The 14,834-nt window shown below is 48.0% G+C and overlaps 1 protein-coding gene across 3 annotated transcripts in view; it reads left to right on the forward strand.

The window, feature by feature from the left end:
- Positions 1-14,834, forward strand: part of CCDC186 (coiled-coil domain containing 186) — a 49,115-nt gene that overhangs the window by 13,485 nt on the left and 20,796 nt on the right. For all 3 annotated transcript variants that reach the window (XM_040435201.1, XM_040435199.1, XM_040435200.1), the window contains exons 4-8: positions 4,309-4,437; positions 10,009-10,221; positions 10,509-10,628; positions 12,408-12,512; positions 14,491-14,589. In XM_040435201.1, the coding sequence (XP_040291135.1) occupies positions 4,309-4,437; positions 10,009-10,221; positions 10,509-10,628; positions 12,408-12,512; positions 14,491-14,589 (666 nt within the window). The remainder of the gene's footprint in view (positions 1-4,308; positions 4,438-10,008; positions 10,222-10,508; positions 10,629-12,407; positions 12,513-14,490; positions 14,590-14,834) is intronic.

A 14,834-nucleotide genomic window follows, 5' to 3' on the forward strand; every position in this document is an offset into this window, starting at 1 on the left:
TTATTCTTTCTTCCATAACCCTTTAAAACCTCTTTAATTGGCGTTTGCGCTGACGTCTTCTGCTGCGGACAGGAGCCTGGTTTGTTCTGCACCACCCTCTATGGCAAGATCCTGTGATCCCATCAATCTTATCTGGAAAACACTGGCGGATTCTTCCCAGCGGATTTTTATATATTTTTTTCTTATAATTCACTGTGAACGCTGCAGTCCTTGTGGGGAATCTGTTCCCGGCTTTGGCTTAAAACCTGAACGCAGCCAAAAAGGTTGAGATAATTATTGTGTTAATTATTTCTATTTATTTCCCTGTCATTATTAGTTATTATCATTGCTGTGTTTTTATGAGGCGGTCATTCATCACTGACGGGGCCGGTATATTTGGGTATGGAAGCATCGCCCGCCTGTCACTCGCCTCGATCCTGTGTGACCGGCCTCACGTGTAGGGCCGCACCCCTGCGGCGTCATGCCATTCACATCCAGTCACCTACATGACGTGTTACAGGGGTGAATCAGCACAGCCAGGATGAGCATTGGTTTCGATGTCGGCCCATATTGTGTCCTTGTTGGATTCCAGCTGTGGGTTATTATCAGACCATCGCGCTATGAATATGGTAATCATGTGTATGAAGGATGCAACTCTCATTCCTGCCGCTTTCTGTTAACCTTTTCCTGTCTAACATTCAGACAGGTGTAAACCCAGACACACTGGCGCGTTTTCGGCCTGTCCCAGGGGCTCGGCACGGCTGAACACTCCACTCCACCTGTTGGTTGGCAGACTTTCCGACAGATTTTTCTTCTAATATTTGACACAGTTTTGGTGCATATTGTCTCATTTTAGACTACACCGGTGTCAGCAGTGCAGTGGTTTGTGGGACCCCCATATATTCTCAGCCTGGTGGTCTGCTGACCCCCTGTTGACCAATCCAGAGAGGAGGGAGTTTAGGAACACTTGAAGGTGGCGCCCGACCCGTCTACACGGATACATTGCATACTTATAGAATTGTCATATGAAACCTTATCAGCACAAAAATATACAAAGTAACGTTACCTTAGGTTCATGTACAAACCCCCTCCCCCACCAGAGCCGTGCATCTCCCGAGTTACGGGTGACACGCCTTCCTCCGGTGCCCGAGGGTGACACGCCTTCCTCCGGTGCCCGAGGGTGACACTCCTTCCTCCGGGGCCCGAGGGTGACACGCCTTCCTCCGGGGCCCGAGGGTGACACGCCTTCCTCCGGGGCCCGAGGGTGACACGCCTTCCTCCGGGGCCCGAGGGTGACACGCCTTCCTCCGGGGCCCGAGGGTGACACGCCTTCCTCCGGGGCCCGAGGGTGACACGCCTTCCTCCGGGGCCCGAGGGTGACCCGCCTTCCTCCGGGGCCCGAGGGTGACACGCCTTCCTCCGGGGCCCGAGGGTGACACGCCTTCCTCCGGGGCCCGAGGGTGACACGCCTTCCTCCGGGGCCCGAGGGTGACACGCGGATCGCTGTTCTTTCTGATGACTGAGGTTCAGCGCACTTTTCATGTCAGGTATGATTGGCTTGTACACTGATGCATTGTAACAAACCCTCAGCTGTGTGAGCAGGAATAGGTCAGAAAAAGTTGTCATTCTCTGATTAAACCGTGAATGTGCCTGTTCAGTGACAGCAAGCAGAGATCCTGGACACAGTGAGATATTGAAATGAGAAGTTTACTAGAAAGTTGTAGAACTTCCTTATTGTTAAAGGATTATTTCTTTAAACCCAGGAACCGTCTCCCAGGTCGCTAAGACGACCAGAGGCGATAACGGTGGCGGCGTCACATGACGCTATCATCAAGGCACCCTCCTGTGGGGCCGGCCGTGCACGCGGCTCTGCAGTGTAATGTGGGTGACCTGTATCTTCTAGGAATTGTTTCCGTGCGCTGTAGTAACGGCCGTGTGTGAGGTGATATTTGGGGTCCGGTCTGATGACCTCATCGGGGTCATCTCACCCGGCCGATTCTCATTCCGTAGGGAATATAAACTTGTTTTTCCAGAACACGAGACTAAAAATAGACGATGAGACCGGTTCACCCGAGATGAGGGCGCGCCGACCTAAAACTGCTCCCTGGCGTAAGCGCGGTGAGGCCGCAGCAGAGCGAATCGCCATAAGAAGTTCTACGACTTTCAACTAGGCTTCTTGTTTTGGTTCCTTACATTTTCAAGATCTTTGCTTGCTGCCAGTGAATGGGGTTTTCTCATGAGTCAGCAGTTTACTACAAACTGCCTCGGTTTTAGGTAAAACCACAGTAATTTGCTATTTTGGTTTGTGACTTAGTCATTGTCTCACATCCTAATACTTACATCTGAGGGTTTGTTACACTGTTATCCAGTGTAGACAATCCTCTGCCAGCGAAATAGCCCAGACTGCATACATTTTACCTGCATTAATACATTGTAACAAGCTGCCAGACGCAGGGCCCCTCCTCGGAGGCCCCCCCAGACGCAGGGCCCCTCCTCGGAGGCCCCCCCAGACGCAGGGCCCCTCCTCGGAGGCCCCCCCAGGCGCAGGGCCCCTCCTCGGAGGCCCCCCCAGGCGCAGGGCCCCTCCTCGGAGGCCCCCCCAGGCGCAGGGCCCCTCCTCGGAGGCCCCTCCAGGCGCAGGGCCCCTCTGCAGCGGATGAAAATTTCTGCAGATTGTGTCTGTTTTTGTTTGCGCTAAAGATAATTGTGTTCCTTATCTGTGTTAACCCTTTGCCTTCATGGACTATAGATGCAGAGCGCGGATTTAGCGGAGCGGGGTATTATGTATATTGTCCTTCCAGCTGCAGACGTCAGGGTCGTATATTTAGGTCAGGTCTTTAGGTTTCCATTGACGCAGCTTCTTGTGTCCTGAGGAAACTTCAAAGGTGAAGCCGTTGTAGATATTTGCTCAGAGGCTTCGTCCTAGAGCAACCAAAGGGTTAAACTCACAGCAGAAAGTCGGGGGATCCCCACCATGGCTGAGGGCGAGGGGCCCCAAATCCCTGTGCTAAGCATCAGCTGAATAGTGAGTGCAGCTCCTGGGGTATAATACAGGATGTAACTCAGGATCAGTACAGGATAACTATTGTATGTACACAGTGACTGCACCAGCAGAATAGTGAGGGCAGCTCTGGAGTATAATACAGGATGTAACTCAGGATCAGTACAGGATAAGTAATGTATGTACACAGTGACTGCACCAGCAGAATAGTGAGGGCAGCTCTGGAGTATAATACAGGATGTAACTCAGGATCAGTACAGGATAAGTAATGTATGTACACAGTGACTGCACCAGCAGAATAGTGAGTGCAGCTCTGGAGTATAATACAGGATGTAACTGAGGATCAGTACAGGATAAGTAATGTATGTACACAGTGACTGCACCAGCAGAATAGTGCGTGCAGCTCTGGAGTATAATACAGGATGTAACTCAGGATCAGTACAGGATAAGTAATGTATGTACACAGTGACTGCACCAGCAGAATAGTGAGTGCAGCTCTGGAGTATAATACAGGATGTAACTCAGGATCAGTACAGGATAAGTAATGTATGTACACAGTGACTGCACCAGCAGAATAGTGAGTGCAGCTCTGGAGTATAATACAGGATGTAACTCAGGATCAGTACAGGATAAGTAATGTATGTACACAGTGACTGCACCAGCAGAATAGTGAGTGCAGCTCTGGAGTATAATACAGGATGTAACTCAGGATCAGTACAGGATAAGTAATGTATGTACACAGTGACTGCACCAGCAGAATAGTGAGTGCAGCTCCGGTGTATAATACAGGATGTAACTCGGGATCAGTACAGGATAAGTAATGTATGTACACAGTGACACCAGCAGAATAGTGAGTGCAGCTCTGGAGTATAATACAGGATGTAACTCAGGATCAGTACAGGATAAGTAATGTATGTACACAGTGACTGCACCAGCAGAATAGTGAGTGCAGCACTGGAGTATAATACAGGATGTAACTCAGGATCAGTACAGGATAAGTAATGTATGTACACAGTCACTGCACCAGCAGAATAGTGAGTGCAGCTCTGGAGTATAATACAGGATGTAACTCAGGATCAGTACAGGATAAGTAATGTATGTACACAGTGACTGCACCAGCAGAATAGTGAGTGCAGCTCTGGAGTATAATACAGGATGTAACTCAGGATCAGTACAGGATAAGTAATGTATGTACACAGTGACTGCACCAGCAGAATAGTGAGTGCAGCTCTGGAGTATAATACAGGATGTAACTCAGGATCAGTACAGTGATAGATGATGATTTTATTGTGATTTCTGGATGATATCAGATCTTATTGTTCTTGTAGCTTGAAGGGAGGATCGAACAACTCATTGGAGACCTCAAAACAGCTAAAGACAGAATGACTGCACAAGATGCGACTTCCAGAAACACCATCCAGCATCTGCATAGGGAAATGGCTCTGAGGACGGAGCAGGTAAGTGATCTTTATGCCTTTTGGCCTCAGTGTCGGGCTCAGCAGTGATGAGCTCCCCCATAAGAGGTTTCATATACTGTAAATTTAGTGGTGATGTGGGTCAGTGTCTGGTCCAGTCTTCAGTATATACAGAGCCTTGAAAAAGTATTCACACCCTTTGAACTTTTCCACATTTTTTCACGTTACAGCCACAAACTTTTTAACGTATTTTATTGGGCTTTTATGTGATCGACCAACAGAAAGTCCAAGTCTGTGTGATGAGAAGAAGATGAGACGAGGCTTCCACAATGATTAATATATGACAATCTGGACAGTGTGGGTGCATTAGTATTCAGCCCCCTGTACTGTGATCCCCCTAAATATGATCCAGTGTGACCTATCGCCTTCAGAAGTCACCTCATTAGTAAATGGACTCCACCTGTGTGTAATGTTCTGTGAAGGCCTCAGAGGTTTGATCAGGATGGGCTTTCAGCCTCCAGGTGTCTCCGAACAGCCCAAACTGCAGTCAGCAAGACTTTTCACCTGCTGCGACCTCTACTGGGGAAATCTGGTATTACATGGCTGCCATTCAGATGAATGAAGAGCGAGATCAGCACAGAGGAGGCTCCAAACCAGAGACCCCCCCCCCCCCCCCCCCCATGACTTCTATATGCCCTAGTAGTACATGTACTGAGGTAGTCGCCCCACCCAGATTTAGTACATACATCCTGGCAATGGCGACGCTGATTGCAATTTATACGGCAGAACTGAGACACTTACTGTTTATGCACCTTAGTGGGAGGTCAAGACTTAGAGTAACTAAACTTTTATACAAACTTTTAATATGTTGCCCCTAACCCCCTAAAAAAAAATAATTCTAATATACTTTATTTATTAGTTTTTTATTTTTACTATACTTTTTCACCCCTAAAGAGCACAATTCACTGGTACGTTAAAACTCAGTTCTCCCTACACCGCCGAGCTGTCAGCAGAGTACGAGGTACTCATTTTATGAATGGGGCCGCAGCATCGCAGGGAGTACGGGCAGGAGCGCATATTGCTGCTCCTGCCGGTGCTCCCTGGACTATTACTAACTGCTGGCATACCACATGGGTACCCTGTACCCATCTACTATGCCAGGATTAGCTGAGCGGGCTCCTGCTTCTGCCTGCTCCGCTCAGCTAAGAGAACTGCATGACAGCTCGGCGGTGTAGGGAGAACTGAGTTTTTTTTTTTATAAAATCAAATCGGTTTTATTAAACCAATAAAGACAGGATGTTACAGAAACAATACATTGTCTTTTCTTACTTTATCCACCTTGTGGAATCAGTGTACAGCAGTATCGTAGAAATACCAACACACATATATATCATGTATCTGTATGTAGCATGCACACACACAGAAACAAATATTGAGACAAAGAGTTGTAAATGTCTTAACCCTCCCAGAACCCCACCCATCCCTACACCCTCCCCACCCTGTTAACTAGTCATGAACCAACCCGAGCCTATATAACCACATGGGTATGAGATAACCAATCACTCCACAGTTTGTCAAACTTCTGAGGACACCCTCTCTTCACATACACCCCTTTTTCCAATATCAGCATGTCATGCACCTTCCGCTCAAACTCACCCAGTGTAGGCGGACTTCCCTGGATCCACCTCATAGCCACCAACTTCCTGGCCACATACAGCAACCTCCCCACCGCAACCTTGACCGATTCAGTCCCTCCAATCTCAGACACATACCCCAATACACACACCTTGGGGTCATTTTGAATTTTCAACGTCATTTTACTATTAATCATATTCCTTACATCTTCCCAATAATTCCCAATTACTGGACAAGACCACAGCATATGTAACAAATCCGCACCTTCTTCCATACACTTCGGACACTTTTCATCAGATCTTACTCCAACCTTTTTTAGGAACACCGGTGTTTTGTATACTCTATGTATGATAAATAGTTGGGACAGTTTGCCCTGTTCACTCAAGGACACCCTGGGGACTCCTTCCAGTATATCCTCCCACTTATCCTTAGACATATCCCCCACGTCAGCCTCCCATTTCTTCATTCTTGAGAGCGGAAACCCCTCTAAGAATTTATCAAGTAGAAGAGCGTACACCTGTGATATCAGCCCTCTTTCCCCCCCCCCCCGTCGGAAGGACAAGCTTATGAACCACCTCCATTTGGGCCATCACACATCCTTTCCGCAGCGTGACCTCAAGGGCATGCCTCACCTGAAGATATTTATAGAACCATCCCCTAGGGATATTAAATTCCTGCTGCAGGTTCTGAAATGACTTACATATCTTGCCCTCAATTAATTGGCCAATTCATATCACTCCGTGAGTTTCCCAACTCCGAAGTCCAGACATGGTAAAAAATTCAGGCAATAGGTGATTATTTCTAATAGGGGAAAGCTCACTGATTCCACCTACACCTCTCAGTTGCTTCACCCTTGCCCAAATCTTTTTCATGAGTTCGATAAGAGGGAGTTTTTCCCTCCCAGCATGCATACCTGACCCTTCCAGAATACCCATGAGGTCCCGACTGCCCAACCAATGCTGCAGTATCTGCCCTGTCATATCCGCCACTTGGAAGCTAATCCATCCCTTGAAATGCTGACATTGGGAAGCCAAAAAGTAAATCCATGCATTAGGGACAGCCAGGCCCCCTTCCGACTTAGAGTACTGCAATGTTTCCAATTTAATCCTAGCCTGACCATATTTCCAAATAAGATCCCTAAATATAGAGTGAATTTTCTTAAATCTATCCAGGGGGATCCATACAGGAGCATTGTTCAATACATAGAGCAACTGGGGCATCATAACCATTTTTAAAGGGTTTCTATCACTTTGTTTCACCTATTTAGCTTTCAGACACTAGCGATCCGCTAGTGTCTGCTTTATCTAACCATCCTAATATAAGAGCTTATTGTCCTGCCGTTTAGCTAAAAAAATAACTTATATAGATATGCAAATGAGCCTCTAGGTGCTATGGGGGCGTGATTAGCACCTAGAGGCTCCGTCTACCTTAACAAACTGCCGCCGCCCAGCGCGTCCCTCCAGCCCGCCCATCTCCTCCGGAATGCGATGCTCCTCGTATTCGGCGCATGCGCAGTGAATGTCTGATCGCTTCCCTGCTCAGACATCTCCACTGCGCCTGCGCCGATGACGTCATAGTGCTCCGAGGAACAGGCGCAGTGGAGATGTCTGAGCAGGGAAGCATCAGACATTCACTGCGCATGCGCAAAACAGAGACGCGCACGGAGAGGATCGCTTCAGCTGGAGATGGGCGGGCTGGAGGGACGCGCTGGGCGGCGGCAGTTTGTTAAGGTAGACGGAGCCTCTAGGTGCTAATCACGCCCCCATAGCACCTAGAGGCTCATTTGCATATCTATATAAGTTATTTTTTAGCTAAACGGCAGGACAATAAGCTCTTATATTAGGATGGTTAGATAAAGCAGACACTAGCGGATCGCTAGTGTCTGAAAGCTAAATAGGTGAAACGAAGTGATAGAAACCCTTTAAAAGGTTCACTCTACCTACCACAGAGAGAAAGAGCCTACACCATGACCTCACCTTTAGCCTGAAAGTAGCCAGCAACGGGGACAGATTAAGGTCCTCAAATTCCGACAGTCTAGGTGTTATATACAGTCCCAAGTATTTAAATTTATCCACCCAGGGAACCGGACTATCTACTTGTCTGCCTGACAGGGCCTGCCCATCAATTGGCATCAAAGAGGATTTTTGCCAATTTATCCGAAGCCCAGAAAAGCCACCAAATCTGTCAATCAATGCCATGGCCGCATCCAGGGACGCACCAGTATCGCCCATAAAAAGCAGAGTGTCATCTGCGTACATAGCCACTTTGTTGTGCAGCCCACCGTATCTAAACCCCTCTATATTTGTTGATAAACGAATGTAGGCTGCGAGCGGCTAGGGAGAACTGAGTTTTAGCGTACCAGTGAATGGTGCTCTTTAGGGTTGAAAAAGTACAGTAAAAATAGAAAACGAATAAAGTATATTAGAATTTATTTTTTTACGGGGTTAGGGACAACATATTAGAAGTTAGTATAAAAGTTTTGTTACTCTTAAGGAAATCCAAGTGTCCCATCACTAAGCGTACTTATATAGTAGAGCGCATGCTCCTGGGTTCTAGCTTCCTCTACTGTGTGAGCGCGTGTAGATCTAGAAGCCGACATCCAGGTCTTATATAGTAGAGCGCATGCTTCTGGGTTCTAGCTTCCTCTAGTGTGTGAGCGCGTGTAGATCTAGAAGCCGACATCCATCTCTTGTATAGTAGAGCGCATGCTTCTGGGTTCTAGCTTCCTCTAGTGTGTGAGCGCTTGTAGATCTAGCAGCCGACATCCAGGTCTTGTATAGTAGAGCGCATGCTTCTGGGTTCTAGCTTCCTCTACTGTGTGAGCGCGTGTAGATCTAGAAGCCGACATCCATCTCTTGTATAGTAGAGCGCATGCTTCTGGGTTCTAGCTTCCTCTAGTGTGTGAGCGCGTGTAGATCTAGAAGCCGACATCCATCTCTTGTATAGTAGATCGCATGCTTCTGGGTTCTAGCTTCCTCTAGTGTGTGAGCACTTGTAGATCTAGAAGCCGACATCCATCTCTTGTATAGTAGAGCGCATGCTTCTGGGTTCTAGCTTCCTCTAGTGTGTGAGCGCTTGTAGATCTAGCAGCCGACATCCAGGTTTTGTATAGTAGAGCGCATGCTTCTGGGTTCTAGCTTCCTCTACTGTGTGAGCGCGTGTAGATCTAGCAGCCGACATCCAGGTCTTGTATAGTAGAGCGCATGCTTCTGGGTTCTAGCTTCCTCTAGTGTGTGAGCGCGTGTAGATCTAGCAGCCGACATCCAGGTCTTGTATAGTAAAGCGCATGCTTCTGGGTTCTAGCTTCCTCTAGTGTGTGAGCGCTTGTAGATCTAGCAGCCGACATCCAGGTCTTATATAGTAGAGCGCATGCTCCTGGGTTCTAGCTTCCTCTAGTGTGTGAGCGCTTGTAGATCTAGCAGCCGACATCCAGGTCTTATATAGTAGAGCGCATGCTCCTGGGTTCTAGCTTCCTCTACTGTGTGAGCGCTTGTAGATCTAGCAGCCGACATCCAGGTCTTATATAGTAGAGCGCATGCTCCTGGGTTCTAGCTTCCTCTACTGTGTGAGCGCGTGTAGATCTAGCAGCCGACATCCAGGTCTTATATAGTAGAGCGCATGCTCCTGGGTTCTAGCTTCCTCTAGTGTGTGAGCGCTTGTAGATCTAGCAGCCGACATCCAGGTCTTATATAGTAGAGCGCATGCTCCTGGGTTCTAGCTTCCTCTAGTGTGTGAGCGCGTGTAGATCTAGCAGCCGACATCCAGGTCTTGTATAGTAGAGCGCATGCTTCTGGGTTCTAGCTTCCTCTAGTGTGTGAGCGCGTGTAGATCTAGAAGCCGACATCCAGGTCTTGTATAGTAGAGCGCATGCTCCTGGGTTCTAGCTTCCTCTAGTGTGTGAGCGCTTGTAGATCTAGCAGCCGACATCAGGTCTGTTCTATCGCACACAGTAACATGCCTCCATGTTCTTATTTCTAGGCCAATAAGAAATGTGAAGAGGCCCGACAAGAGAAAGAGGCGATGGTGATGAAGTACGTGAGAGGCGAAAAAGAGTCTCTGGATCTTCGGAAGGAGAAAGAGGTTCTGGAGCGGAGGCTGCGAGAAGCCAACAAGGAGATTGAGAAGAACAGCGCCAGGATCAAGATCCTAACTCAGGAGAAAGGACGGCTCCATCAGCTGCACGAGGCCAAGGTACATAAGTAAGGCTCTGCATGTGATCGTCATCTCAGGTTTACATCCATCCTCCCAGCAGTCACTTCACTGGGGATGGAAACCAGGTCAGAACTGAAATCAAATGGTCGATGGATGGAAGTAAATGACTTCAGTGGTTGATGGGGGTTATAGTTGCCCGCATACTGTACGTTGACCTCTGACATATGTCCTTGCACAATTATGGGCAGCACTGTAAAGGCGTGTGATACATGGTGGGGTCTGCACTCGCTCCGTTAGCTTAAAGGTCGTTATTCCCTCTGATCCAGGAGAACGAGACGAGCCGGCAGAACCGAGAAATCGAAAAACTGAAGGAAGAAGTGAATTCATACGCCATCAAAGTGAAGTGGGCTCATAACAAATTAAAAACGGAGCTGGACTTGCACAAGGTCAGTAAAAAATACAATATAAGGGTCCATTCACACAAGCGCTATGTATTTTGAGGTCTGCAAAACGCAGATCAGCAAAGTACAGATGGCGTCCATGTTGCATCTGTTTGTTTGTTTGCTTTTTTGTTTTTCTGCAGACCCATTGACATTCGCATCGAAGAATAAGACCTGTTCTATCTCTTGTGGAAATAACATACGGATGCAGAAGGCACATGGAAGCCATCAGTGTGCATGCCTGGTCCACAGGAGATAGAACTTGTCCTATTCTTGGCCACAAATGCAGACCACAGTTGGTCCACAAAAAAAGAACCGTAACACGGATGTCATCTGTATTTTGCAATCGTGTGAATGCACCCTAATAGATGAAGGCCACGGGGCAGTATTCTATACACATTATCTGTACTTACATAGTTCTCAGTGATGTTTGTCGCTTTATTGTAGAGCTGTGGATCCTTATTACCATCCACATCAGTATGTACAGGGGCAGGTATGTGCCCTGCCCCCACACTAATCATGTTTTAACTACTAGTACAGCGCTGGCCGGGTCTTTAAAGATGGCGCCCACTCCTGAACGGAGCGGGTTAGGGTTAGCCGCAGGTGGCCTGCTGTTTCTTATAGCAGACACCTGGCAGTAATGCTGACCGCGGACATTTAACCTCTCGGATGCATCTGAGCTCTTGAAACATTGGAAGCGCGCGCTTCCAGTGATGCTCCGGCTCCCCCGTGCGGCGATTGGAAGAGCCAGAGCTTGTGTGCAGCAGCCCCTGTTTTTGTGAATGACAGGAGGCTGCTGCATAGTATTTCCTATGGAGACCTTGCCTGTAATAGGGCTCCATAGGAAACTAGCAATTTTCTCATAGACTCCAATGCAAGTGCATTGAGGTCTATGAGAATGGAAATCTAATATTTGCTTGTTATATAGCTCCCTATGGGAACTATAAAAGTGTAAAAAAAATATTCTAATCGCCCTCCAGTTGGCAAAATAAAAATAAAAGAACTAAAAAAAATACACATCATGGGTGTCGCCATGTGTGAAAACGCCCATAGTTTAAAAATAATATTCCCCATACGGCAATCAGCAAAATGGAAAAAAGCGTCAAAAAGGCTGATTAGCTGTTTTTGGTTGCTTCACTTTCTACCAAAAAATTTGATAAAAAGTGATCAAAAAGTCATACACACCCTAGAATGGTATCAATAAAAAGTTCAGATCCCCTCGCAAAAAATGAGCCCCCACACAGCTCCGTACACATAATTACAAAAAAGTTATAGGGGTAAAAATATGGCGACGAAAAAATAAAACCAATATTTTATTTTTTTTCACCTTTTTAATTATTTTGTGAACAGACAAATAAAAAAGTTATGGCTTTGGGAAGGCGGGGGGCGCAAAACAAAAACGCAAAAACAATAAAAGGCTTGTCCCATCAGGGTATATTGACGTGATGTAGGTCCCACCTTCTCGGGCTACTCTCTGTATAAATGGCTCCAGTATTACATGGATGGCCGTTGTTCGAGCAGCCGCCACGTGATGCTACGTTTTCTGCAGTGTTCACAGGAAGCTCTTGTAACACGTGTAGATTTTGCTGCATTTTTGTCTCTGCTGCGTCTGGATTTACCCTTAAAGCCAGAGTTTTTAATGGCTGCTGCCTCCAATGCACACTAATGTCCTGACCTCCGTAAGACGCTAGGTCTCTGGACATCAGCTTTATTTGTCATAGTTCACATCTTACATTTCAGTAAGATTCCTTTTTATTTTTTTTTTGTTTCGTTTTTAATTAACAGGAAACCAAAGACAAACTGCGGGAGTCAACGGCCAAACTAAACCAAGCCAAGGAGGAAGCCGAGCAGATCCGCCGGAACTGCCAGGAGATGATTAAGACTTATCAGGCATGGACTTCACTTCTTGTTCTTATGTACAGTCTTCACCACAACACTCGTCATCCTATTGGGCACTGCAGTGCTCAGGCCAAACCCATAGAAAGACGTCAGCGGAGCGCTCCTGTACGTTTAATGGCGGCCATGCAGACCTCCCTCCTCCTGCAGGGATCTATGGGACCCGGGCAGGAACAGGGATCTGACTGGCATCTGTCGTGTTTTCTTAAAGGGGTTTTACAGTTATTTTAAACTGATGATCTATCCAGAGGAAGTCACGACTAGTATCACTGGCCTGGGCGAGGGGCTAAGCTCTGTTTACTTGAATGGAGCTTAGCCGCACCCAGGCCATTGATACTAGTCGTGACGTCACTGGGCCTGCGGTAAACAGCGAGAAGGCCGCGGCGCTACTGCCAGCGCCACTGCCTTCTCAAACAGCTAATTTCCGGGGCGGCTCCCGGGTGTCGGACCCCCGCCGATCAGATGCTGATGATCTATCCAGAGGATAGAGCATCAGTTTAAAATAACTGCAGAACCCCTTTAACTTCCCTGTCATTGCAGACACTGAATAATGCCATCTCTGACATCAAAGCTCATCCTGGACTATTAACCCGGTAGATGCCAAGTGTCTGATTGTGTATTTACTAAACACCCGGTATATATTTATTAACCCACGAGGACCTTAGGAATGTCACTAGTAGCTACCAGGACACACTAAATATAATTAAAAAGATTTTTTTTTTTTTTTTTTTTTTACTGTAATAAAACACTGGGCTGAGCCTGTTGAAACAATAAAAACCTTCCCTTCCTGAAATCCCTCCAATCTGTCCTCGTCCCCAGCCATGAGGACAGAGCGGCGGTGCTGGATCGTAGGGGGATCAGGAAGGTGATGTAAGCTTTATTTTTCATTACTTTGACAAGCTCCTCCCACTTTGCAACTATATTATAGGGATTATATTATGTGTACGCCAGGGATGGTGCTAGGAGTGCGCCGGACGCCAGGAATTAAAGGGATTTTCTCATCATAGACAATGGGGGCATATCGCTAGGATATTCCCCCATTGTCTTATAGGTGCAGGTCCCTCCACTGGGACCCACACCTATATCGAGAACGGAGCCTCGCAAGGTGATGGCAGGAGGACTCCGGTCCGGCCACCAACAAGCCGGCTCCCCATAGAAGTAAATAGGAGCGCACCGCACATCGCCGGCCCCATAGAAAATGAATAGAGGGCGGCTGCGCATTTGCAGTGCACCCTCCTTCACTTGCGGGGCTCCGTTCTCGATATAGGTGCGGGTCCCATCAGTGCCATTGTCCATGATGAGACAACCCCTTTAAGAGCACACTAGATACTAGAGATGATGATACGTCCGGTGGGCTCCTAGTATACTAGGAGCCCACCGGGCGCCAGGGAGGATGCTAGGAGCCCACCGGGCGCCAGGGAGGATGCTAGGAGCCCACCGGGCGCCAGGGAGGATGCTAGGAGCCCACCGGGCGCCAGGGAGGATGCTAGGAGCCCACCGGGCGCCATGGAGGATGCTAGGAGCCCACCGGGCGCCATGGATGATGCTAGGAGCCCACCGGGCGCCAGGGAGGATGCTAGGAGCCCACCGGGCGCCAGGGAGGATGCTAGGAGCCCACCGGGCGCCAGGGAGGATGCTAGGAGCCCACCGGGCGCCAGGGAGGATGCTAGGAGCCCACCGGGCGCCAGGGAGGATGCTAGGAGCCCACCGGGCGCCAGGGAGGATGCTAGGAGCCCACCGGGCGCCAGGGAGGATGCTAGGAGCCCACCGGGCACCAGGGAGGATGCTAGATAGGAACGCTTCCTTCCGGACAATCGGCAGAATCGGGCTTGTTAATACAGCCTTAAGAGCTGATGAAACAAAGGTTAGGATCTACTCCGTGTTATGTGTGCTATATCCAGCTATGTGATGAGTTGTACTTGCCCTGTAGGGGGGGCTGTTCTCAGATGTCACTTACTGTTTCTCTCACTAGGAATCTGAAGAAATTAAATCCAATGAACTGGATGCAAAGCTGCGGGTCACCAAAGGGGAGCTAGAGAAGCAGATGCAGGAGAAATCTGACCATTTGGAGGTAAATGCACTTAAAAAAAACTTCATGTAACGGGTTAATCAGTTTGTTTGTTTTTTTTGCTTGTTGTCATTGAATGGAAACGTTAATGGTTTACATTCAGAGGCCGATATCCTGCCCTATCCTTATCTAATTGACACAGATGTAGGGCTTGTTACAAGAGCGACCTCCGACACACTGTAACAGACCCTGCAGCTGGACGTGATCAGGACGCGTTTTTCTATAAAATAGAAATCTCTCCATTCACT

Source organism: Bufo bufo, chromosome 6, assembly GCF_905171765.1.
Source record: "Bufo bufo chromosome 6, aBufBuf1.1, whole genome shotgun sequence".
Taxonomy (NCBI): domain Eukaryota; kingdom Metazoa; phylum Chordata; class Amphibia; order Anura; family Bufonidae; genus Bufo; species Bufo bufo.